The sequence below is a fragment of the Geotrypetes seraphini genome, chromosome 3, assembly GCF_902459505.1.
Source record: "Geotrypetes seraphini chromosome 3, aGeoSer1.1, whole genome shotgun sequence".
NCBI classification, from domain to species: domain Eukaryota; kingdom Metazoa; phylum Chordata; class Amphibia; order Gymnophiona; family Dermophiidae; genus Geotrypetes; species Geotrypetes seraphini.
Window position 1 is genome coordinate 339,871,258 of NC_047086.1, and position 25,490 is coordinate 339,896,747.

At 45.0% G+C, this 25,490-nt stretch overlaps 1 protein-coding gene across 5 annotated transcripts in view; it reads right to left on the minus strand.

The window, feature by feature from the left end:
- The window catches only part of VPS54 (VPS54 subunit of GARP complex), a 285,872-nt gene that overhangs the window by 122,939 nt on the left and 137,443 nt on the right, over positions 1-25,490 (minus strand). For all 5 annotated transcript variants that reach the window (XM_033938671.1, XM_033938667.1, XM_033938668.1 and 2 more), the window contains exons 14-15: positions 9,522-9,651; positions 8,770-8,951 (exon numbers count right to left, since the gene is read on the minus strand). In XM_033938671.1, the coding sequence (XP_033794562.1) occupies positions 8,770-8,951; positions 9,522-9,651 (312 nt within the window). The remainder of the gene's footprint in view (positions 1-8,769; positions 8,952-9,521; positions 9,652-25,490) is intronic.

Genomic DNA, 25,490 nt, shown 5'->3' on the forward strand with positions numbered 1-25,490 from the left:
ATCCTTCTGGCTACAGCCATCGCCTTATCACACCGTTTAGATGCCTTTAGATCCTCAGACACAGTCACCCCAATATCCCTCTCTCCATCTGTGCTTATCAGTCTCTCACCTCCCAGCACATAATACCCTCAGATTTCTACTTCCCAAATGCATCACTCTGCACTTCTTCGCATTAAATTTTAGTTGCCAGACCTTACACCATTCTTCTAACTTTTGCAGATCCTTCTTCATGTTTTCCACTCCATTACAAATCTTGGTATCATCCACAAAAAAGACTAACCTTACCGTCTAACCTTCTAACACTTAAGCAATGTCACTCACAAACATATTGAACAGAATCGATCCCAACACCAATCCTTGAGGCACTCCACTACTTACCTTTCCCTCCTCCGAGTGAATTCTATTAACCACCACTCTCTGGCATCTGTCCATCAAAATTTAGGTGCATACTCCACAGAACCAGGGTACAGGAGATCCACGCACAAACCAAAATGACTCCATCAACAATCAATAATTGGTGTTAGTAGGCAGTCATTTTGGTCCACGCACGAATCCATCCCATGCCCCAACTCTACAAAATGTGCACCTAAATTTTATAGCATACAACTCAAAAGGGGTCACAACCTTAGGAAGGACATGGGTGGGTCAGAAGAATTCCCAGAAGTTAGGAGTGATGTAATAGAATAGGGTCATTTACAAACCCAACTGCCATTATTTGTGCACCAGCATTTACATCAGGTTTCAGCAGGAATAAGTGTAGTGCCCAAAGTTAAGCGTAGGATTCCAACTAACCTAGTATTTTGCATAAGGCACTGTGCATATATTTTCCTATTGCCTAAATTTGGACACAATTTATAGAATTCCCCCCTATTTTCTAATACAAATACTCATTTTCTTCATGAAACAAAAAGCAAGTGACCTCCCTCTGCCCAAAGATTGAATCCATATTTTCAACATTTTATATAAAACTAACCCTCCCCTCCTCCTTTCATGAAGCTGCATCAGTGCCTTCCATTGCCGGCTGTTCGGGATGACTTGAAATCCTTCTGAGTACGTGGTCCACCATTGGCCATGGAGGTAAAACATATAGAAGAGAGCTGGGTGGCCAAGACAACAGAACAGCACCAAGACCCTGATTTCCCAGCTCCCTCCAACAACTGAAAAGTTGTCCACCTTCACGCTGAGCCTGGTGACCATCAAGCTGCAACTCAGCCAATCCTAGCAATTCATGAAAAGTTGAAAGGGTTCCATGGCATGTTGGCTGAGAAAATATGCCTGGATATTCAATTACCCCGCTATGTGAGCAGCCGACAGACAGAGCAGATGCCTCTCCAGCCAGCTTATCAGGACAGCAACCTCATTCACCAACTAGTGGTTGTGAGCCCCCACCCCTGTGTGTTGACATTAACCGCAGCCATGATGCTGTTAGAGAACGTTCTGACTGTACAGCATGTCAAAGGGCGCAAATGCCTCCAGGGTAAAATGAATTGCCTTGAGCTCCAAGAGATTGTTGGACTAAGTTGCCTCCATCAGGGGCTAAGTTGCTCCCATTGGGAGCCAAGTTACCTCTGTCAGAGACCAAGTGCCCTGGGTGAGATGAGAGAGGTCGTGTTCACCCCAGCTAGAAAGGCTGGTATCTGCCATCACTATTTCCAGCGGTGTACTGGAAATGGAACACCTTTGGACAAATTGGCCTCTGACGACCACCACCACATACTCTTCCTGGCTAACTTCATCCATGGAAGGTGAACACTATTGTCCTGTGAGACTGGAGATCAACGGCTGAGGAGGGAATGCTAAAGGAGTGAATGTGAGCCCATGCCCAAGCACCACTTCCATCATGGCAATCATAGACCCCCAACAACTGGATATAGTCCAAAATTCAAAGCCGAGTCTGTTGAAGAAAGGAGCAAACTTGATGAAGCAGCTTCACCTGCCTGCGCTCGGTTTGAAATATTTATTTATTTATTTATTTATTTATTTGGATTTCTATCCCGTCCTCCCAGTAGCTCAGAACGGTCTACAAATGAACATACACAGTGGAGAGTAAATAGACATATAAGTAATACAACAGGTTTAGTAATTGGATTTATAGATTTTGGAGAGAATTAAATACAGGGAGAGTATAGCAGAAAGAGAGAAGGGGGAAATACAGTAGTTTAGTTTAAGGAAAGTTATATGCGTTTAGATACAATTTGTTGGTGGAGAGAGTAAGAGAGGGTTATATTGGAGTTTTGGGGGGGAGATAGGAGAGTGGAGGGGGGTGTAAGGGGGGGAGGAGACAGAGGAGATCTTTAGTTGAAGAGGAGGGTCTTTACCGATTTCCTGAAAGTTAATAATGAGTTCTGTTGTCTAAGTTGGGGGGGGAGTTGGTTCCAAAGGTGTGGAATGAAGTGGCTGTAGGATCGTTTGTGGGCTGTTTCTGTGAGCAGGGATCTTCCGGGGGGGGGGGGGTGCAAAGGCGTATCTCTGACTTTGAGCGGAGGGTGCGAGTGGGGTTGTAGATGGGTAGCTTGGATTTTATGTAGGAGGGGGTGGTGGAATAAATTCTCTTGTGGGCAATTGCCAGAGCTTTGAAAGTACAGCGTTGGCTAATTGGGAGCCAGTGTTCAGCATGGAGTGCCGGGGAGATGGAATCGTGGTAGTTGAGGTTGTGTAGGAGGCGGATGGCTGCATTTTGGACCCGTTGGAGGCGTTTGATATTATTTTTGGTTAGTCCATTAAATAGGGAGTTACAATAATCCATTCTGGAGAGGACATATGCGTATAGGAGTTGGGCGAGGTCTGGTGTGGAGATGTAGGGTTTGATCCTTTTCAGTTGGCGAAGGTAGTAGAAGGAGGTGGAGACTACTTGGGATATGTGGGCAGATAGGGAAAGGTGTCCGTCTAGGGTTACTCCCAGGCTGCGAACTTGATCTGCTGCCGTTAGTAGAGTGGAATCCCATGTTAGTGTAGGTCGTAGGTATTTGGTGTTTTTGTTTCTGATCCATAGGAGTTCGGTTTTGGAGGCGTTAAATTGAAGCTTGTTGTTTGACATCCAAGTTTTCATGTCAGTGAGGCAGAGTTTGAGGTTAGCAATTTGGGATGGCCGGTTTTCGCCTAAGGGGAGGAGCAGTTGGATGTCATCTGCATAAGAGTGGATTTTGATTTTATATTTTTGCGCTATATCGATGACGGGTTTGATGTAGAGGTTGAATAGGAGGGGGGATAGAAGGGCGCCTTGAGGAACACCATATTTGATAGGCTTAGGGTTAGATTTATGTGTCCCTAGTAGGACGGTTTGGGTCCTTTGGTGAAGGAAGGAGGTGATCCATTGGAGGGCTGTGTCTCTGATTCCGAGGTCGTGGAGTCTAGATGTGAGTAGATGGTGGTCAACTGTGTCGAAGGCAGCGCTAAGGTCAAGTAGGACTAGTAGGGCGTCATTGCCTTTGTCGAGTATTGACCAGCTGTCGTCGATGATATCGAGGAGTACTGATTCCGTGCTGTGGCCTTTACGGAAGCCGGATTGGGCTGGGGATAGGGCAGCTTGTTCTTCAATGAAAGGGTGTAGGCGGTGGAGCACAATTCGTTCAAGGAGTTTGGAGACAATTGGGAGGTTGGAGACTGGGCGATATCCTCTCCTATCCAGTGTTGAACAGAACTCCCAGGTACTCCAGCATCTGTGAGGGAAACGAGGTCTTCTCAAAGTTGATCATCCAGCCTAAGGACTACAGAAGGCTCACAACTGTCACCATTGTGGCTTCATCATCCTCTAATTAAGAGGCCTGAATCAGCCAGTTTTTGAGATACAGGTGAATTCTGATTCCCTGATGGCACAGAAAGACTACCACCACAACCATAACCTTGGGAAACATCCTTGGCCATAGCCAGACCAAATGACATGGGCTTGAATTGTCGACTTGGAAATGTCAACTCAGGACCGAAAAGTGGAGAAACTGCTGATGAGGTGGCCAAATATGGATATGAAAATATGCTTCCTCAGGTCCAAAGCTGTAAGAAACTCCCAAGGCTTCACTGCAATGATGGAGTGTAAGGTCTCCATGCGAAAATGGGAGACACGTGGGAATTGTTCAAGACCTTTGAGGTCTAACATCAGTTGAAAAGCGACCTCCATTTTGAGCACAGAAAGTAAACTGAGTATCACCCCAGCCCCTGCTCTCTGAGAAAAACCAGAACAATTGCCTCCAGAGTGAGAAAGGACTCCATAATCATGCAAATGGCTGCTTCCTCAATGCCCTTTCTTACAATAAGAGGAGCGACCAGGAGGGAAAACTCTAGTTTATAGCCTTCTCTGAAGATTTCAAAGACCCATTGGTCTGATATTATCAAGGCCTACTCCTCTACAAAATGCAGAAGACAACCTCCCACTGAGAGGGGAGAGGCATGGACCAGCTTCACCTCATTGTGTACTATGGGAAGGAGCAGAGTATCTCCCAAATTAGATGCCGGACTTCTTGTCCACATCAAAGGAAAACTGCTTGATGGGAAAACCAGTCCTCTAGCTGAACTGTTAACATATTTCTTCAGAAAAAACCTTAGAATAACATATTATAACAGTTCATATTGTTTTCTACTGTTCAACGGCTCCCCCTTCTGCTTCTATTCCTTTCTCTCCTCTCTTCTACCTTCCAAAGTATTTAGATCAATGCTGTCTTGTTAAAATGTTTATTTTATTTTTCCTCTAACTCTACTTTTCACTTCTCTATTACCCTCCAGGTACTTTAGTTAGATTGTGAGCCTTCGGGACAGTAAGGGAATTTTTCAAGTACCTTTCTTATTTCTAATCTTAATGTATATTTTCTGTAAACCGCTTAGAACCTAACGGATGTAGCGGTATATAAGAAATAAATTACATTACATTACATTACATTCATAGACCTCAGTGGTGTAACTGTGTGAAAATCAAGTTTCAATACACACAGTATATTGTACACCAAGAATCGTCATCGGTCCAAAAATTTTTATCAGAGTGCTTAAAGTGCAATCTTTATAAATATATTTTATAGATATAAAGTACTCATCTTAATGTGCAAGAAAGCGCGACTTGGGGGTATGTACTCTGATATACAGCTATGTTTCGCCAGATGGCTGTATCAAGGATTCCCCCATTAAGTCGGCCAGAGTGATGTCTCCCACGTTTCTAAGTTCATGCCAGGTCAATAACGTCTACTGTCCCAAGATCTGGAAGATCACAAAGTAGACCAGGACAATCTCTTTGGTCTATCCTCTGACAGGAATTGTGGCTTAGTTTCTCCCAGCTGTTTTAGCAGTTTACTGAGGTCCTTGCTGAAGAGATACTGACCTCAGAAGGGGAGCTTCATCAACTAAAACTTCATGGCTGCATCCGCCACCCTGTTCCACAACAAAAGCTGTCTCCAAGCTACTACCGCCAGGGACATAACCTGAACATGTTGAACTGTACCCGCCCAGCCTCCAACTGTGCTGATAGATGAGACTCTCACACCACTGACTGCTAGTGCCACTTCAAATACACCCTCACCACAAAGGAACTACAGACCATGGCTTGAAGACCCAGAGAAGCCACCTCAAACAATTACTTCAGGGCATGCTGTATCGTCCTATCCTGAAGATCCTTGAGGGCTATACCCCCTTCCACTGGAAGAGTAGTTCTTATTGACCGCTGTCACTAGTGCACCCACCCTGAACAACTAGAATTTCTCTCTCTCCTCAGGCAACAAGGGATACAACCAAGCCATGGTGCATCCCATCTTAAGGCCCATATCTGGAGACTGCCACTCAGCTGCAATCAAGTCCTAGATATCTGGGTGCATTGGGAAGGCCTTCGAGGGACCCCAGAGGCCCTTCATCACCAAGGACCCCACAGCATATGCCAAAGGATCCTCAATAGATAGTACATCTAATATGTCTGAAATGAGGGCATTCAACTTCTCCTTCCAGAAGAGCCTTAAAACCTTAGAGTCATCTCCTTCTTCAGGGAGGAGCTCCCCTTTCTCTAAGGGCTCCTGAAAAGAGGGACTGTCCAAACAAACTGAAGCCTCCTCCTTGGTTCTAGGCTAGACAAAATTGTAGAGCTTTGATTCCACAAAAGGAGAAAGGCTGTAGGTTTCAAGAGCCAGGAATTGTAACCACCAGACAAACTCTCACTAGGCCAATGCCTTTACAGCTCATCTGGGAGGCAGCTAACCAACTGGACCAGGAATGTGCTCAGGGCTGAAAGCTATGACCATCCACTTTCTAGGTGGAGGGAGGTGCAGGTGTCATTGCAATTTCTGGGTACCTTTTCTGCCACAATAAAATACACACATTTGTGCAGCATCATGGAAAAGGGACAAAAAAAAAAAAGGTAGATGATCCAAAGCAGGCAAGGGGTGAAAGACCATCATAGTACAGTTGACTCCTCGTAAATGCCTGTCGGTTAAACGCATGCTTCGGTTAACCGCAGCCTACCACCATGGTCCTATTTTTTTTACATTAAAGTCAATGGACGTAAACTCTGGATAATTGCAATTCTGATAAGAGCACAATCCGCTTATGCGCACTGATGTTATAGGTCCCACCTCTATGCATTCACGTTATGTTCACTCTGGTTAAAAGCAATCACATTCTCACATTTATGAACCACGTGTTTCGGATCAGCAGTCTAGGCCTGGCCAGGTGTTCGAACTTTCGAAACAACACCATGGCATCTCATGGAGAAAAACCTTTGTCTTTGGCTGGTCAAAAGTCATTGTCTCCGGCTGAATGTGTCCACCTCGCTGGACAAAAGTCATTGTCTTTGGCTGAACGTGTCGATCTCTTAAAGAGACTTGATCAACAGGAGATTCAGGTCTCTATTGCAAAACATTACAGCGTTCATCCTAGCCAGATTTCTTGGATTCAAAAAAAACAAAAAAAAAACCCAAAAACCAAAACAAGCCATATTGAAAGACTGGCAAAACAACAGCAATCCTACCAGGAAATGGAAAAGAATTGGAAAGGCTGGAGACGTTGAACAGGCGTTGCTGCGACGGTTTGTTGAAGCTAGAAGTTGTCAACTGCCAATCAATGGGCCTCTGCTGATGGAGAAAGCAGCACAGCTATCCAAAGAATTAGGCATAGAAGACTTCAAAGCAACAAATGGATGGCTAGAGCAATGGAAAGTTTGTAACGGCATAAAATTTAAGAAACAGCATGGCGAAAAACAAGACGCTGATGAGTTTGTAGCAGAAAGATGGGTCATGGAAGTGTTGCCATCAGTCATTGGTGGATATGAACCATGCGACGTTTTCAATGCCAATGAGACGGGCCCGTACTGGCGTGCCATTCCTGATGGAACATTGGCTTTCAAACGCAGTGAAACTGTTGGCTTCAAGGTGCCAAAGGAATGATTGACATTGCTGCTCAGTTGCAATATGGACGATAGTGAAAAGCTCGAACCACTGGTGATTGGGAAGAATCGAAATCCTCGGTGCTTCAAAAACATTAAACACCTGCTTATTGAATATGAAAACAACAAAAACGCATGGATGACGGTGACATTGTGGATTGAATGGTTGCAGAAGCTTGACAATCTGATGAGAAGACGTAGGAGACACATTGTAATGCTGTGTGATAACTATGCAGCATACAGCAATGATGTATGACTAACCAACATCAAACTCGTATTTCTGCCACCAAACATGATCTCTTTGATCCAACTGATGAACCAGGGGATAATTGCCAACTTCAAATATCATTACAGGTCGCTCGTCCTAAGATATGTGATGGCAGTGATTGATGCAAGCATGGAATCCAGACCCCGAGCTGCTAAGCTTGCGAGAAAAATGACTGTGCTCGACTCTCTTCACATGGTACGGAAGGCGTGGAGTCGAGTCTCATCATCAATGATTTCAAATTGCAATTGAGGACGACCTTCATTTACGCATCTGATGAGACAACTGAAGCTGACACTTCGTCCATTGAACTCCCAGTTGGACTCTCGCCACAAGAGTATGAGTTGTATGTTGCTATTGACAACGATGTGCCCACATCATCTGACAGAACTAATTCCGCTATCTGTACAGTCATAAAGGACACTGCAGACAACCAAGAGTCCGATGATAATGGGGATACTGCTGCGGTCATCATGACTAATGAAACACCTGCAGAGATTGTTCCCTTCTCGGATGCACTGAAGTCCCTATACACGCTGCATTGTTATCTGGAGATAAATAGATGTCGCGACTATGGACAGTTTTACAAAATCAGTAGTCAGATATACAGCCTGAATCGTGCATTCTGCGTTCAGAAAACAATGACTTATTATTTCAGTAGAATGTTGGTTTAAAAAAAACGTTTACAGTGTATTGCATTAGATGGAACAGTGCTGATTCTAAAACTGAACTGTGCAGAATTGTTTTACGTGTGTTTTTATTGCATTTGACTACAGTGTACTGTGATTTTTCATGACTAAAAAGTGGTACTCCGATTAAGAGCATACTCTGTTTAAGCGCACATGGAGGTCTGGTTTGGAGACCCTGCAATTAAGCGGAGTCGACTGTAAATAGAGATTTTTCAGTGTTTATCCAATAAATACCTATTTTACTTTTTTCCACCAGGAGCGTTTTTGTAGGTTAAAACCTGAAATCAGAAGCCCTAAACATATATAATCTGACTGTAGGTGCATTAATATTTACAAACTGAATGCTATAAACAATGTTTCAATGCGTATATAATAGTGTCTAAAGGCAACCTGATAAAGGAAATCTCTCTCAAGGAACAATATAAAAATCTTTTACCATCATGTGAAGGCAAAAAAAGGAATGATACCTTAATTTCGTTTTCCTCTCCTCATGGAATCTATTCACAAATCTGTTGGCTTGGCTCTGAAGTGCTCCACGAAGTGACATGCTTTTCCTGCCACAAATCTGTTCAGTGTCCAGCACAAATGCTTCCACTAACCGTGAAAGGGTAACAAACTCAGAAGAGGTCAACTTCTCCAGAAAACCATCCTGAATTACAAAAGGAAGCACTCCAAAATCACTGATAAAACAATGGTACTGTCCATACTTAGGAAAAAGTCAGTCTTTTATTCCCACACAATCAACTCATTCTAAAATTAGGACTGTTCAGTACAACTAAAATCTAAGAATAACTTATGAAAAAAAAAACTGGAAACTCGCTGGACTAAGTATATAGCCCTCGATGGAGAAACATTGTTTAACTTGCTTTTTTATTAAACTTTTCAAACCACCCTCGTAGTTGTGTCATGATTAATTTTATTTTGTTCATCTTCAGCAGAGTCACAGTTCAAAAGAAGCAAGAAGAAGAATGCAAAGGATTACCATTCTGGAAAAGCTTTAGAAGCATCATTTAGAAGTAAAATGCTATTTCAAGGGCTTAAGCACTGTTTATAAGAAGACACTGGATGTCTAGCTCTAAGTGAACTAGTTTTCCTGTATGAAACAGAAGCCAAAGCCATGATTTGTAAACTTTTTGGGAGCACTGTAGTTAGTGCTCTCTCAGATGACAGATGCGCTTTTAAACACAGTAAAATGAAAATGTGCAAGAAATCAGCTTACCTTTGCTCTTGCCATGAGGAATTTGACACAACGGTCATGACATATGTCTGATGCAGTGTAAATTAGCTCCTGGATGTTATTAGCAAGTTTTCCCAGTTCTAAGTCAGTCAGCTTCATGTCATCGCTAACCCTAAATATGTGAGAAATATAATGAAATTATGTGATCATATCAGCCACGGACAGCTAAGTATCTGATGTTAATAAGCAGTCATATATGTCCCTGAAAAAGCCAGTAGCTACAGAAGATGATTAGAAGTTTTGACAACAGTGAATTTCAGGGCTGCACTGGGAAATATCTGTGGTCTCCAAACCTTATGGACATCATTATCTTTGAATAATGGTTAGGCTGCTGCTATAAAAGATATCCTAATCTTCAAAGAATCCATGACTAACACTCGAATCTGTTCTATCACTGTCTCTCACTGTGACCTCAACCATCTTAAATAACTGGTCTATACCATGGTATTAGATGTGGAGAAGAATCTTAATGGTAAGGGCTGCAGGCCGAGATTCAAAGCAACCAGGGATAGAATTGCACAGATATTCCTTGTGACTTTACACAAGTCATTTTGCCCTCCACTGTCTCAAGTAGAAACTTATGGGTCAATATTCAGAGGTAGTTAATCATTCACCAAGTGGTGGCAAACATCCAATTGCTCTAGCCATATATTTTGAGAAATTATATGGCTAATATTGGACCATTTGTATTGCTAAAGGGCCAGCTATTATTCATTCAATAATGGGCTGGGTTAGGGACAAGATGTAAGCAGCACTAATGTTATTTGTTTTATTGACAATGGTCAACCACTAAACTAATAAGTTCTGGTCTGCTGAACTAGTGCAATGTACTGCATCTATTCAAATATAAACTGAGATTTTTGGGCCCAAAAAATGGTGTGTTTATATTCTGGTCAGAACTCACCTACCCCGCTCCAGGACCTGTTGCAAGCCTCCAATGGGCCTGCCGTAAGACCTGGTGGGCTGGGAGAGGAGGGATCCCTCCAGCCTCCTGCCCTGGCCCACTCTAGCAATTCTCACCTTCCTCCTTCCTTCCCAAAAGCATGGCTACTGCCTTCCCAAAACATCGCTCCTACTCCGGTTCACAGCTGGACCACTAGGTATTTTAAAGTACCATTTCAGGGAGGGAGGAGGGGGGTAAGAATTATTAGAGTCGGCCAGGACAGGGAGGGAGGGACAGGGTGCAGAGCAGGAAGGGAGGGAGAAAGGGCGCAGAGCCTGGCAGGGCAGGACACTTGAATATAAACCTCCTGGTTTATATTCAAATCAACCTTTTTTCCCTCCTTTTTTTTTTGGGGGGGGGGGTAAGTTACCCTGGTTTATATTCTAGTACATATGGTATATTTAACACCACCATCCTCTTGGAATATGAATACTTATTGCACCACCTAAAGCTTAATACACCTTGAATTACCAAAGGGAAATAGTATGAACTAAATGCAAAATACAAGAGGATTATTACTCGTCCCAGCTGGAAACTATTATATAGCAAAGTAGAGAAATAGTTACGTTAGCTGGAGGGAATTATGAGGGACGCTGAAAAGTTCTCAGCCCAACCACCCAACTTCCTAAATTCTGAGCACCATTTTGCCACTGCAGCTGAAAAGAGTATTATCTTATTTTGTTAAGTGCCAAATTGCAGAATCAAAATTTTATGTTTTGACATTGTTTCAGACCACTGATTGAACCATATTCACATCAATCTCTTCATGGTTAGGCTGAGAACTTTTCTACCCCCCCCTGTAGACATTACTGTGGGTTGTATTTATGTTGTATTTCATGCACATTTTGTATTATTGTGGAGATTTATTTTAAAAATGGAATTTTGTATTTTATTGTAATCTATTTTGTACAGTTATAGCTGAAAAAGCTGAATATAAGTAAATGATACCAAATACTAAGTAGACAATTGGCCCATCTATGCTGTCATAAAAGATTTCATGAACATCATGAAGTCATTAGATAGCAGCAAGAGTGATATAATTTGGGACATTTTCCATTCCCTGGACAAAATCAGGAAATTGTGAGACGGGGGTAAGAAAAGTTCATTTTTTGAAAGTTTTAGCTAATAAAGACATTTGTCATTGAAACAAGGGGTACACACTTACTGTATGCAACAGGATGACAGTTATGACCTTTTACAGGGTGGAATAAATAGTTTAAGAGTTAACCTCCAACTGCACAATAACGGTAAACTTTTCACAACAGCATTTCCATTATAAAACAGTTCGGAAACTGTGAAAATAGCCTATTCGTGAGAGAGCTTATACACATTACTTACTGAAATATTTATGACTGCGCAGTTGTTCCTTGGAATGGGGTTTCCACTTACTGGTACACTATTGAAATATAGAGCTATCTGCTTATGATTTTCTAAAACAAATCAAAGGCCTCTCTATGAATGAGTATCCTATTTGGCCATATACATTTTCAGCACAATTTGAGTATAGGGAATTTAGAAAGGTACTGACCAGACTTGATTGAATCAGGAATTCATAGGCTATCAGGTAATTCAGATGGTACTCTAAAGTTTTGAGTAGTTGTCTATTGGGCTCATCTCATATTCAAGTGCGCCAAGAGAGTTATATGAACTGCTGAGATCACATGGCTCAGCAGCATTCAAAAGTGCCATGCTGATGTCTAGTCTAGTCTTCGGTTTATATAACCGATCATCTCCTAACGGAGCTCGACTTGGTTCACAAATAATTAAAGACCAGAATACATTAACATTCATTTTTTCATGTTCTCATTTTTAAGTGCTATCAATTTGTTAGTTCAATAGGTAAGCCATTTAGGTAATGTGTAAACAGCAAAGTTTTTAGGACTTTCCAAAATTGTTGTAGCTGACCTATCAGTCTAACAGAGTCAGGGAGTCTATTCCAAGTTTCTACCAGTTTGAAAGAAAAGGATTGGCTAAGCTTCCCGACAGATTTGATTCCCCTAAAGGAGGAGAACGATAGTTTATATTTCTGTGCAATTCTCGAGTGGCAAGATCTAAAAGTATTCCAATATAAGGGGACCAAAAGGTCAAATATTCCATAGAGAAGCTTAAAGATAATACATGCACATTTAAACTGGATCCTAAAACGAACTGGGAGCCAGTGAAGCTTTCTCAACAGAGGAGAAACATGATCGTACTTTCTTTTCTCGAAAATGAGTTTAGCTGATGTGTTTTGTATTAACTGTAGTCATTTTAGACTTCCCTGCTTGATGCCCATATAAACAGAATTACAATAGTCCAGCTGGGCAAGCACAATGGACTCTACCAACACTGAATAATGTTCTTGATAGAATAATGATCTAACTTTTCTCAACTAAAAAAAGTACTTTTTTGCCAAAGAGGTTATCTGTTCATGGAATGTGAGTGATGAGTCCAGGATAATACCTAGGATTCTGGAAGAGAAATCTATATGTAGCGAAATATCTGTTTTCAGTGCGAGAGCGGCAGGGAGTTTTTCCAATCTAGGTCCGACCCAAAGCAATTTAGTTTTAGCAGCATACAATTTCATTTGCATGGACAACGCCCACATCTGAAGTTTAGAAATGCAGCAATCTATACCTGAAACTAAATTGCTGAGGTCGGGGGTCAACTTCCAATAAAATAAAAATATCGTCTGTGTAAGTGAATATAATCTCTGCAGATGTGAGACAAAAGTTTTTCAATGAGATCATATAGATGTTGAACAAGATTGGCGTCAAAGGGGAACCCTATGGGGCACCCCACAGCTAGGTTTCCATGAAGATGTGTCGCCCTCTAGATATACCTCATAGGATCACAGCGATAGGAATTTACTAAACCAATTCAAAACTACTTGGTTTAAACCTATATCTGATAACATACAAATCAAGATATCATAATGGACAACATCGAACGCAGCTGACAAATCAAATTGCAACAACATTGCGCATGATGTCTGTTGATGCTTCGAAAACTATTCCAGAATGGACACTAGGTTGGTATTCCTTTCAAAAGAAGAAATGATTTCATTTAAGTCGTGTCTACCAGAGCTCCTATGAGTTCCAAATGTGGTGATTGTTTGGAATAACTGATAACAAACCTTAGTGACTAACACCCAGTTGGTTGTGTGCATTGATTCTGTAGTGCCTTCATGAGATGTGCTTTTGGCAAAACAATCATTCAGGCACACTGCTTCTACTATGCATTTTGAGAAGACTTGTAGAGCAGGCCAAAATTCTGGAATGGTTAACAAGACTAATAATGTTATAATGCCTCTGTATCGCTCCATGGTGCAACCTCACTTGGAGTATTGTGTTCAATTCTGGTCTCCTTTATCTCAAGAAAGATATAGCGGCACTAGAAAAGGTTCAAAGAAGAGCAACCAAGATAATAAAGGGGATGGAACGCCTCTCGTATGAGGAAAGACTAAAAAGGTTAGGGCTCTTCAGCTTGGAAAAGAGATGGCTGAGGGGAGATATGATTGAAGTCTAAAAAATCCTGAGTGGAGCAAAACGGGTACAAGTGGATCCATTTTTCATTCTGTCAAAAATTACAAAGACTAGGGAACACTCAATGACTTTATAGGGAAATACATTTAAAATCAATAGGAAGAAATATTTTTTCACTCAGAAAATAGTTAAGTTCTGGAATGCATTGCCAGAGGTTGTAGTAATAGCGGATAGCATAGCTAGTTTTAAGAAGGGTTTAGCCAATTTCCTGGAGGAAAAGTCTATAGTTTGTTATTTTGAAAGACATGGGGCAAGCCACTGCTTGACCTGGATTGGTAGCATGGAATGTTGCTACTCTTTGGGTTTTGGCCAGGCACTAGTGACCTGGATTGGCCACTGTGAGAACGGGCTACTGGGCTTGATGGACCTTTGGTCTGACCCAGTAAAGCTGCTCTTATACTGAAGGTGGTATTTCCTTATAATTAATCTGCAGTATTTCCTGTACTGGGATATTTCTCTTATAATCAGTCTCTTTTTTGAAGAAGAGAGACAAAGGAGTATGGAGAATGCATCTTGAATTTTTCCCTTGTGAGAAACTTGTCCAAGGCCTCTAAATCCAGGATGGGATAGAGTCCTCCTGACTTCTCTGGGATCAGAAAATTTGGCGGCCAATTTGGCAAGGTTTCCAACAGACCAATAATCCATTCTGTATTTTGTTTAGAACCCACCTGTCCAAAGTTATAGCAGGCTAATGAATTATACAAACCCTTAGACTTCCCCCAATAGAAAGGTTTTTTTAGGTATGAATATTGGGGTCTCTAAGTATCAAGTTCAGTCAACACAACCCAGGTTTTGACTGGGTAGCGCTGTGTGTTTTCTGGGCCCTCAACTATTTGGGGCAAGAGCAAGGTCTTTCTTATTTATCGGCCTAAAGAACAGATGATAAGTCTTTAGAAGATAATAGTACTTTCTTGGTACCCACTTGGGTACCTACTAAACGAGGAGTTGAACTACAGGCTGCAAAGAGCTTGAAAAGTAAAATGGTGGTCCTTTCACATCCACCTCTTTTTTGTGAGCCTGACTTCAATTATAGGGAAGATGGTGGAAGCTATGATCAAGGATGGTATTTGCGAGCATATCGAGAGATATGGCCTACTGAGAACAAGCCAGCATGGATTCTGTAAGGGAAGGTCATGCTTAACGAACCTTCTGTACTTCTTTGAGGGAATAAGCAGTCGGGTGGACAATGGGGAACCTATAGACATCATTTACCTTGATTTTCAAAAGGCTTTCGACAAGGTGCCACATGAAAGGCTGCTTAGGAAACTGTGGAACCACGGGGTGGGAGGGGATGTGCACAGATGGATCGAGCACTGGTTGTCGGGTAGACTGCAGAGGGTCGGAGTAAAGGGACAATACTCTGACTGGCGGGGAGTCACAAGCGGTGTGCCACAGGGATCGGTGCTGGGGCCTTTACTCTTCAACATATTTATCAATGACCTGGAAAAAGAGGCAAAGTGTGAGGTTATAAAATTTGCAGACGACACCAAACTGTGCGGCAGAGTTAGGTCTAGGGAGGAGTGTGAGGACCTGCAAAGGGACCTGGACAAGCTGGAAGACTGGGCAAACAAATGGCAAATGCGCTTTAACGTGGAAAAATGCAAGGTCATGCATATAGGGAAAAAGAACCCGTTGTTCAAATACAAATTGGGGGGGGGCACTATTGGGAGACAGCAGTCTTGAGAGACTTGGGTGTGCTGGTGGACGCATCACTGAAGCCATCTGCACAGTGCGCAGCAGCCTCGAAAAAAGCCAACAGGATGCTGGGCATCATAAAGAGGGGCATAACAACCAGGACGCAGGAAGTCATCATGCCATTGTACCGAGCTATGGTGCGTCCACATCTGGAATACTGCGTTCAATATTGGTCGCCGTACCTCAAGAAGGACATGGCAGTGCTTGAGAGAGTCCAAAGGAGAGCAACGAAACTGGTAAGAGGGCTGGAACACTGCCCATACGCCGAGAGGTTGGATAGGCTGGGGCTCTTCTCTCTGGAAAAAAGGAGGCTCAGGGGAGATATGATAGAGACCTTCAAGATCATGAGGGGCATAGAGAGGGTGGATAGGGACAGATTCTTCAGGCTGAAGGGGTCAACAGGCACGAGGGGGCATTCGGAGAAACTGAAGGGAGATAGGTTCAGAACAAATGCAAGGAAGTTTTTCTTCACCCAGAGGGTCGTGGACACTTGGAATGCGCTACCGGAGGAAGTGATCAGGCAGAGTACGGTACAGGGATTCAAACAGGGATTGGACGGATTCCTGAGGGATAGGGGGATCGTGGGATACTGAGAGAGGTGCTGGGATGTAACACAGGTATAGAAAGCAAACCAAGTAATAAGTATAGAAATCCAACCAGGTCGTGCATGTGCAAGACCAGAGGGTTAAGACTTCGATGGGAAGATAAGACTCAATGGGAAACCAAGGTGGCAAGGGGGCCCCTTCTGGTGACTCAGACAGGCCGTGACCTGTTCGGGCCGCCGCGGGAGCGGACTGCTGGGCAAGATGGACCTGTGGTCTGACCCAGCGGAGGCACTGCTTATGTTCTTATGTTCTTATGTCTTTATAACTGAAGAGATTTTCATTGAAGAAAACATCAGCAATCCATTCTTTTATATCAAATCTTAAATCAGAAGCCTGCAACAATGAGTGTGAACTTGTATTAAAAATGTACTGCAGAGGCTCTCAATTCAGTCTCAAAAGCAAGGCTGACCAGACCATGCTTTCTCATATTCCTTCCCTTTGTCTGCTAGTGAGCCATGGCCTTCATAGTTGTCCTAAGAGAGATAGTGTAAATGCCTTCTATCTTGAACCAAAAGTTCTTCATATATTGGCTTATGAAGAGCTGATAAGAAGTTATGCATAATTTGACTACAATATTCTAATAAAACTTGCTCCCAAGAAAGTCCACAGTATAGGTATCCCTTCCCCAGAGGCACCAAAGAATGGGTTATTGCCCTCCTGACCTTCTTAATAGTAGATTTAAGTACCAAATGGTGTGGTAATTGTTGCTTTACAAATCTGAGGGTTCTTCATATTACATTACATTACATTAGGGATTTCTATTCCGCCTGTGCCTTGCGGTTCTAGGCGGATTACAGTATAGAAAATATCTGGGACATTCCAGTAGAATTACATTTCAGGATAAGAGTAAGTTACAGGAACAGTAATGAGTTATGATCCTACAATTTCACAGAAGATAATACTTATTACAGAAGATAATACATATAACAGAAGATAATGCATTTTACAGAGGTAATACATGTCGACTCGATCGGTTAAATCGGGTGTAGTGTAGAAGGATTACAGTACATTCTAGATCACAGATAAAAAGATAATATAGGTGGGTGTTTCCGAAGTCGTTGATTGGGAGCTCATTGGGTGGTGGTTAGAGTGATGGGAGATATTTTTTGAACAGTAATGTTTTTATTTCTTTGCGGAACTCTTTTATGTCTGTTGTTTTGGTCAGTAATTTTGAGATGTCAGAGTCTATTTTAGCTGCCTGTGTCCCCAGAAGGTTGTCGTAAAGTTTCTTACGACGAGTACCGTTGAGTGGTGGGTAGGTGAAGAGGTTCTGTGTTCTCCTTCTTCTTGGTGGGAGGTAGTGGTGAAAACGGTTAATTAGGTAACTGGGTGCCGTGCCGTGGGTTACTTTGAAAATGAGACAGTAGAGTTTGAATTGTGTTCTTGCTTTTATTGGTAGCCAGTGGGATTCAAGGAATGCATTGGTAATGTGGTCGTGTTTGCTGAGTGAGTATATGAGTCTGAGGGCTGTGTTCTGGATGGTCTGTAGTTTTTTTATTGTGTTGGTCGGGCAAGATAAGTAGAGGCTGTTGCAATAGTCTACAGTACTTAGCACAAGGGATTGGACAATGATCCTGAATTGCTCTTTGTTAAAGAATTTTCTGATTTTTCTTAGATTTCGCATTGTGAAGAATGCTTTTTGGGTGATTTTTTGGATTTGTGTTTGCATTGTGCAGCGTCTGTCTAAATGTATACCTAGGATTTTGAGGGCGCTCTGTATAGGGTACTTGATTGAGTTTACTTCCAGTTCTGTTAGGGATGGTTTTTTGTCCTTCTCTAGTAGTAAGAATTTAGTTTTGTCAGAGTTCAGCTTCAACTTGTGATCTGTCATCCATTTTTCCACTGTTTCCAATGTAGTTTTCAGGCGTCCTGAGGAGATTGGGTCGTTTATGTCGAATGGGAGGAAGATGGTTATGTCGTCCGCATAGCTGAAAGAAGTAATATTTAGGGCATCCAGGGTGGTGCCTAGGGAAGCTATGAATAGGTTGAAAAGTGTGGGAGAGAGGGGAGAACCTTGTGGTACTCCGCATGGATTCGACCATGGTTTAGATAGAATGTCTTTTGATTTGACTCTGTATGTTCTAGTTTTAAGGAAGCCTTGGAACCAGTTATGAACTTTACCTGAGATTCCTATTGCGTCTAGTATTTGGAGAAGTATGGAGTGGTCCACCAGATCGAATGCAGCTGAGAGATCAAATTGGATGATTAGCAGTCTGTTTCCTTGGCTGAGGTGACTTCGAGCTATGTCTAGTAGAGATACCAGAAGAGTTTCTGTACTGTGGTTGGTTCTGAATCCGGATTGGGATGGATGTAGGATGTTGTGGGCTTCTAGGTACATGGACAGTTGTTGTGCGACTAGTCATATAAGGTATGAATTCTTGATAAAAGGCTGCATAGAAAGGTCTCCCACAATCTTATCTGTACTTTAAAGGTCTTTGGGAGGGAGGATTAAGAAATGTTAAGATGTTCAGTATTTGGGCGTTGGAATCACTTTATGGGCAGATTGGATGGGCCATTTGGCCTTTACCTGCCATCATGTTTCTATGTTTTATGTTTCTAAAAAGGTGATATTGCCTCTGTATAAGCCTTTTGTAAGCTTTCTTGTGAAGTACTGTGTAAAATTCTTGATATAAACTGGGTCAAGTTGGTCTAGGGGGCTACTAAAATGGTCAGTGGTCTTCATCTAAAGCAGGGGTGCCCACACTTTTTTGGCTTGCGAGCTACTTTTAAAATGACCAAGTCAAAATGATCTACCAACAATAAAAATACCAAACATATACCCCCCTCTTTTACTACGGTGCGCTAGCCAATTTAGCATGCGCTAAATGCTAATGTGCCCATTATATTCTATGGATGCGGTAGCATTTAGTGCACGCTAAATCAGCTAGTGTACCTTAGTAAAAGACCCCTCCATATTTATTTATATATATATATATATATATATAAATAAATATGCAAGATCAGAACAGAGGAGGGAAACATGTTGCCAATGGGGTGGAGGAGAAAGGAAGAAAAGCTGGACTCCTGGAAGGACAGAGAGAGATGTTGGTTGGGGAATGGAACGAGGTCTGGAGGACAGAAGAGGTGCATATATATATACACCGAGTGCACCTCTTCTGTCCTCCAGACCTCGTTCCATTCCCCAACCAACATCTCTCTCTGTCCTTCCAGGAGTCCAGCTTTTCTTCCTTTCTCCTCCACCCCATTGGCAACATGTTTCCCTCCTCTGTTCTGATCTTGCATCTCTCTGTTCTTCCTTAGGGTCTCTCCCCCTCTGTTTCTTCTATCTGCACCTTCCATAGTCCAACATCGGCCCCCTCTCTTCTGCCTCCCCTTTGTTTCAGGTTTCTCCCTCTATCTTCCTTCTGCTAACATTTTGAGTCCAGGATATGCCTTATTTGCCTTGTCTTCCCCCTCCCTTTTGGTTCAAGGCTGCTTTCCCACCCCTCCTCAAGGTCTTTTTGTCCTTCTCCCCCAATCCAGCATCTCTAAGGCAATCCCCCTCCCGCCAGTGTCCTTGCAACAGACACAATTTTACCCCGACGTTTGGAGCCTTACCTCCACTGTTTCCCTGCATACAGGAGGAGTGTGTGGTGCAGTGGTTGGATCTACAGCCTCAGCACCCTGGGGTTGTGGGTTCAAACCCCGCGCTGCTCCTTGTGACCCTGGGCAAGTCACTTAATCCTCCATAGCCCCAGGTATGTTAGATAGATTGTGAACCCACCGGGACAGATAGGGAAAATGCTTGAGTACCTGATTGTAGAACCGCTTAGATAACCTTGATAGGCGGTATATAAAATCCTAATAAAAAACTTAATAAAAAAAACTTAAAACTTAAAAAAAACTTAACTTAATACAGGTCAGTTCTCACCTCCATTCTTTGCACTGGTCCAACCACAGTTGAAAGTTAACTACAGCAGCCTGCAGAGCGAACGTAGCAGGCTGCCGTCGGCTTCTGTAGCACACTCCCTCAGCCGCGGTCCCGCACATTCTCTGATATAGGGGGCAGGACCACGGCAGAGGGAACGTGCTACAGAGGCTGACGGCAGCCTGCTACGTTCACTCTGCAGGCTGCCGTAGTTACAGTACTTTAAAGGTGAGAAAGTGACTGGGGGAATGTTAGGGAGAACACTGGCTCTGCGATCTACCGGCGTTGCCTTTGCGATCGACCGGTAAATCACAATCGACGTTTTGGGCACCCCTGATCTAAAGCATATGTAGTCAGACAAAAATCTCAAAATATATTTTGGAAGAAAACTAGTAGAAAGGATAGGTGATAAAAGATATTTTAATATATCCATGCTATAAATGCAGAGGAAGTAGGCTTCTTTCAGTTGAAAGGGAATTCTGGAACAAGGGAGCGTAAGATAAAAGTGAAAGGGATGTAGACAGATAATCTAAGGACATATTTGTTTACAGAAAGGGTGATGAACGCATTGAACAGCTTTCTGGTGGAGAAGATAACTGAATTTGAGTCCCAGAAAGCATGGGAATAGCAAAGAGAATCTATAAGGGAGAGGGAGTGACTGTAGAACTGAGCAATTAACATGAATGGGCAGACTGGACCGGCCATATAGCACAGTTACTTACCGTAACAGGTGCTATCCAGGGACAGCAGGCAGATATTCTCACATGTGGGTGACGTCATCTACGGAGCCCCAGCGCGGACAGCTTTTCAAACAAACTTGATTGAAGTTTCAAGCTTGCTATGCTGCACCACGCATGTGCATGCCTTCCTGCCCACTAGAGGGCGCATCCTCACCTTGTGGTCCTCAGTTCCATAGCCAGCAAAGAAGCCATCCCCGGGGAGGAGGGCGGGTTGTGAGAATATCTGCCTGCTGTCCCTGGATAACACCTGTTACGGTAAGTAACTGTGCTTTATCCCAGGACAAGCAGGCAGCATATTCTCACATGTGGGTGACCTCCAAGCCAACCAAAAAAGGGCAGGTGGGAGGATGGCAATTTAGGAAAACAGGTTACGCAAAACCGACTGGCCAAACCAGCCGTCGCTTCTAGACAACGTATCCAGACAGTAATGGGAGGTGAAAGTATGAACCGAAGACCAAGTGGCAGCCTTACAGATGTCCTCGACCGGCGTAGACCGGAGAAAAGCCACAGAAGCTGCCATAGCTCGGACCTTATGCCCCGTGACTCGACCATGGAGCGTGAGACCAGCCTGAGCGTAGCAAAAAGAGATAGAAGCAGCTAACCAGTTGGACAAGGTGCGCTTGGAAACAGGACGTCCCAACCGATTAGGATCGAAGGACAAAAACAATTGAGGAACCTTCCGATGAGACTTAGTGCACTGAAGATAAAAGGCCAACGCCCTCTTACAGTCAAGTGTGTGAAGCGCCACCTCGCCAGGATGAGAGTGGGGCTTCGGAAAAAACACCGGAAGAACAATGGACTGATTGAGGTGGAAATCAGACACAACTTTAAGTAAAAATTTAGGATGAGTGCGAAGAACCACCTTGTCATGATGGAACACAGTAAAAGGCGGGTCCGCAACCAAAGCTTGCAGCTCACTAATCCAACGAGCGGATGTGAGCGCAAGCAAAAAGATCACCTTCCAAGTGAGAAACTTAAGATGAGATTTGTCAATAGGCTCAAAAGGAGGCTTCATCAGCTGAGCCAAAACCACATTAAGATCCCAAACTACAGGAGGAGGTTTCAGAGGAGGATGAACATTCACAAGTCCCCTCATGAAACGAGCAACCAGAGGATGAAGAGAGAGAGACCGACCCTCGAGATGCCGATGGAAAGCAGCAATAGCGCTGAGATGCACCCGAATGGAAGTCGTCTTCAGCCCGGACTGTGACAAATGCAACAAATATTCCAGAACCGAAGACACCGGGACCGAACCCGGATCCAGATGGTGCGAGGAACACCAGAAGGAAAATCTTGTCCATTTCTGAGAATAACAAAGCCGTAGTCGAAACCTTACGCGAGGCTTCCAACACGTCCCGTACAGACTGAGAAACGGGAAGCGAAGTCAAGGGGAAAGGAACCAAGCCGTCAGATGTAAGGACTGAAGATTGGGATGCAACAGTGACCCCCGACTCTGAGACAGCAGAGAGGGAAAAACAGGCAGTAGCAGAGGCTCCCTGACACTGAGTTGAAGAAGCAGGGAGAACCAGTGCTGACGAGGCCAACGAGGTGCAATGAGAATCATAGTGGCTCTGGTCGATTTGAGATGTACCAATGTTCTCAAGATCAGAGGGAAAGGAGGAAACGCATACAGGAACCTCCCTCCCCAGTCGAGAAGAAAGGCATCGGCCTCGAGACAGTCCGGGGAGTACATCCGAGAACAATAGAGGGGCAGCTTGTGAGTCTCCGGGGAGGCAAACAGATCCACCTGAGGAGTCCCCCAGCGGTTGAAGACCTCGTGCAGAACTCTGGAGTTTAGCGACCACTCGCGCGGCTGTAGCAGACGACTGAGTTTGTCGGCCAGACAGTTCCTCTCTCCCTGAATGTAAACCGCCCGGAGGAAGATGTTCTGGGAGACCGCCCATTCCCAAAGGCACAGGGCTTCCCGGCACAGGGACCAAGAGCCCGTTCCCCCTTGCTTGTTCACATAGTACATTGCCACTTGGTTGTCCGTCCGCACGAGGACTACCTGATCGTGCAGCAGGTGGCAGAACGCTCAAGCAGCCAGAAAAATGGCACGAAGCTCCAACACATTGATGTGACAAAGACGGTCCTCCGCCGACCATAGACCTTGAGTCCGCAGACCGTCGAGATGAGCCCCCCATGTGTACTCCGAAGAGTCCGTGGTAAGGACCTTGCGATGTGGAGGGACGAGAAAGAGCAAACCCCCGGAAAGATTGGAAGAGTTGGTCCACCAACGGAGCGAGCGTCTCAAGGAAGGAGTCACTGTTACAGGATTGGAGACCGGGTCCCGATCCTGACGCCACTGGGAGGCCAGGGTCCACTGAGGAAGCCTCAGGTGCAAGCGGGTGAACGGCCCACCATGAACTGTCGACGCCATGTGGCCGAGCAGAATCATCAGACTCTGAGCTGATACAGAGGGCTGCAGCGCAATCTGGCGGCTCAGTCAAAGCAGGGCCTCCAACCGAGGAGGGGGGAGGAACGAACGGAGGCGAACCGTGTCCAGCACGGCCCCGATAAACTGAAGGGATTGAGCCGGGCACAACTGAGACTTGGGAAAGTTCACTTCGAACCCCAGACGTTGAAGGAAGATGATAGTCTGTCGGGTCGCTGAGATAACCCCCTCCCTGGAAGGGGCCTTGATCAGCTAATCGTCCAGGTAGGGAAAGACCTGCAGACCCTGAGATCGCAGGGCCGCCGCGACAACTACCATGCACTTCGTAAAGACTCGAGGGGATGAAGCCAAGCCAAAGGGGAGGACCCGGTATTGAAGGTGCAACTCCCCCACCTGAAACTTGCGGAAGGCGGGATGCACCGGAACATGTGTATAAGCTTCCTTCAGGTCCAGGGAGCACATCCAATCCCCTTCCTCCAACAGTGGGTACAGGACCGGAAGCGACAACATACGGAACTTCTCCCGGACAAGGAACTTGTTGAGCCTCCGGAGGTCCAAAATGGGGCGCAAGTCCCCGGTCTTTTTCGGGACCAAAAAATAACGGGAGTAAAACCCCTGACCCCGTTGGTTGGGGGGCACCCGCTCGACTGCCCGGAGACTCAACAAGGCCCTGGCCTCCGAGAGGAGAAGGGGAAGTTGTGTCCAGTTGAAAGGACACGCGCCGGGAGGGCTGTCCGGAGAAGCCTCCTTGAAGTTGAGGGAGTAACCCTCCAAGATGACACGGAGCACCCAAGCATCGGACGTGATCCGAGTCCAGGTCGAATGGAAAGCTCGCAGCCGGCCCCCGATTGGAAGCGGGGACGGCGACAGCGTGGAGGGGGCCCGCCCCCATCCGCTCAGAGCGTCAAAAAGACGGCGCCGGTTTGGACGCCGCTTGCGCCTGAGGCTTCTGGTGGGACGCCCTGGCCTGCTGAGGGGGTCGCCGAGGAGGAGGCCTAGAAAAAGCCGGCGTGGACTTTTGAGGGTAGCGCCGCGGGGGAGGTCAGTAAGGCCTCGGAGTGGCTACTTTGGCCTTGGGGCGGACCAATGAGGCAAAGGAGCGCTCATGATCGGACAGGCGCTTGGTAGCCGCTTCCAGGGACTCATCAAACAGTTCCGACCCCACGCACGGCAAATTTGCCAGGCGTTCTTGTAAATTCGGGTCCATATCGACAATGCACAGCCATGCAAGACGGCGCATGGCCACGGCAAAGGCGCAGACCCGGGACGACAACTCAAAAGCGTCGTAGACTGCATGAAACAGGAAGAGACGCAGCTGGGACAAAGTATCAATAAGCTCTCTAAAGTCCTCCTTATGGGAGTCAGGCAGGACCCCGTGATAACGGGGCATAGATTTGACTAGTCGCCGCAGATAAGAAGAAAAGGCGAAGGCGTAGTTGAGCACTCTATTGGCCATCATAGAATTGTGGTAGAGGCGGCGCCCAAACTTATCTAGCGTCCGCCCCTCACGCCCAGGTGGAACCACTGCAGAGACGTGAGAAGGCTGGGATTTCTTCAACGAGGATTCCACCAGCAAAGATTGGTGGGACAATTGCGCCTTCTCGAAGCCCTTAGAGGGAACCGTGCGGTACTTCGATTCCATCTTCGAAGGGACAGCCGTGACCGCATAAGGGGACTCCAAATTGCGCAAGAACGTATGATGGAGGATCTTGTGCAAAGGCAAGCGCAGAGCTTCCCGCTGAGGAGAGGGCAAATCCTGTTCCTCCAAAAAGTCCTTCGTATATTGAGACCCCGAAAACAGGTCGAGGTCCAAGGCCTTCCCCATATCCACCACGAACCTCGAGAATGAAGAGGGCCTCGAGGGTGGGGAAGAGGAGCGCGAGGCCCCTGCCGCCATGAAGGACAGAGAAGCCTCCCGGGAGTATCTGGGTTCCCGCCAGGTGCCAGACTCTGAACCCCAGGAAACTGCACCAAGGGACTTCGTCGGAGTCGGAGATCTCCGACGACCCGAGGAGCTCCTCGGGGAAGTCCCCGGGGTCCGAGGCACCGAGGTCCACCCCCTCCTCCTCGGGGATGAGTCTCTGGATCCCTTCCCTGCAGGGGAACGCAGAAGCCTCGGATTATCAAGGCGGAGTTCCAAAACCCCGAGGTGCTGCGCCTCCCAGGTCGGCGAGGAGCGAC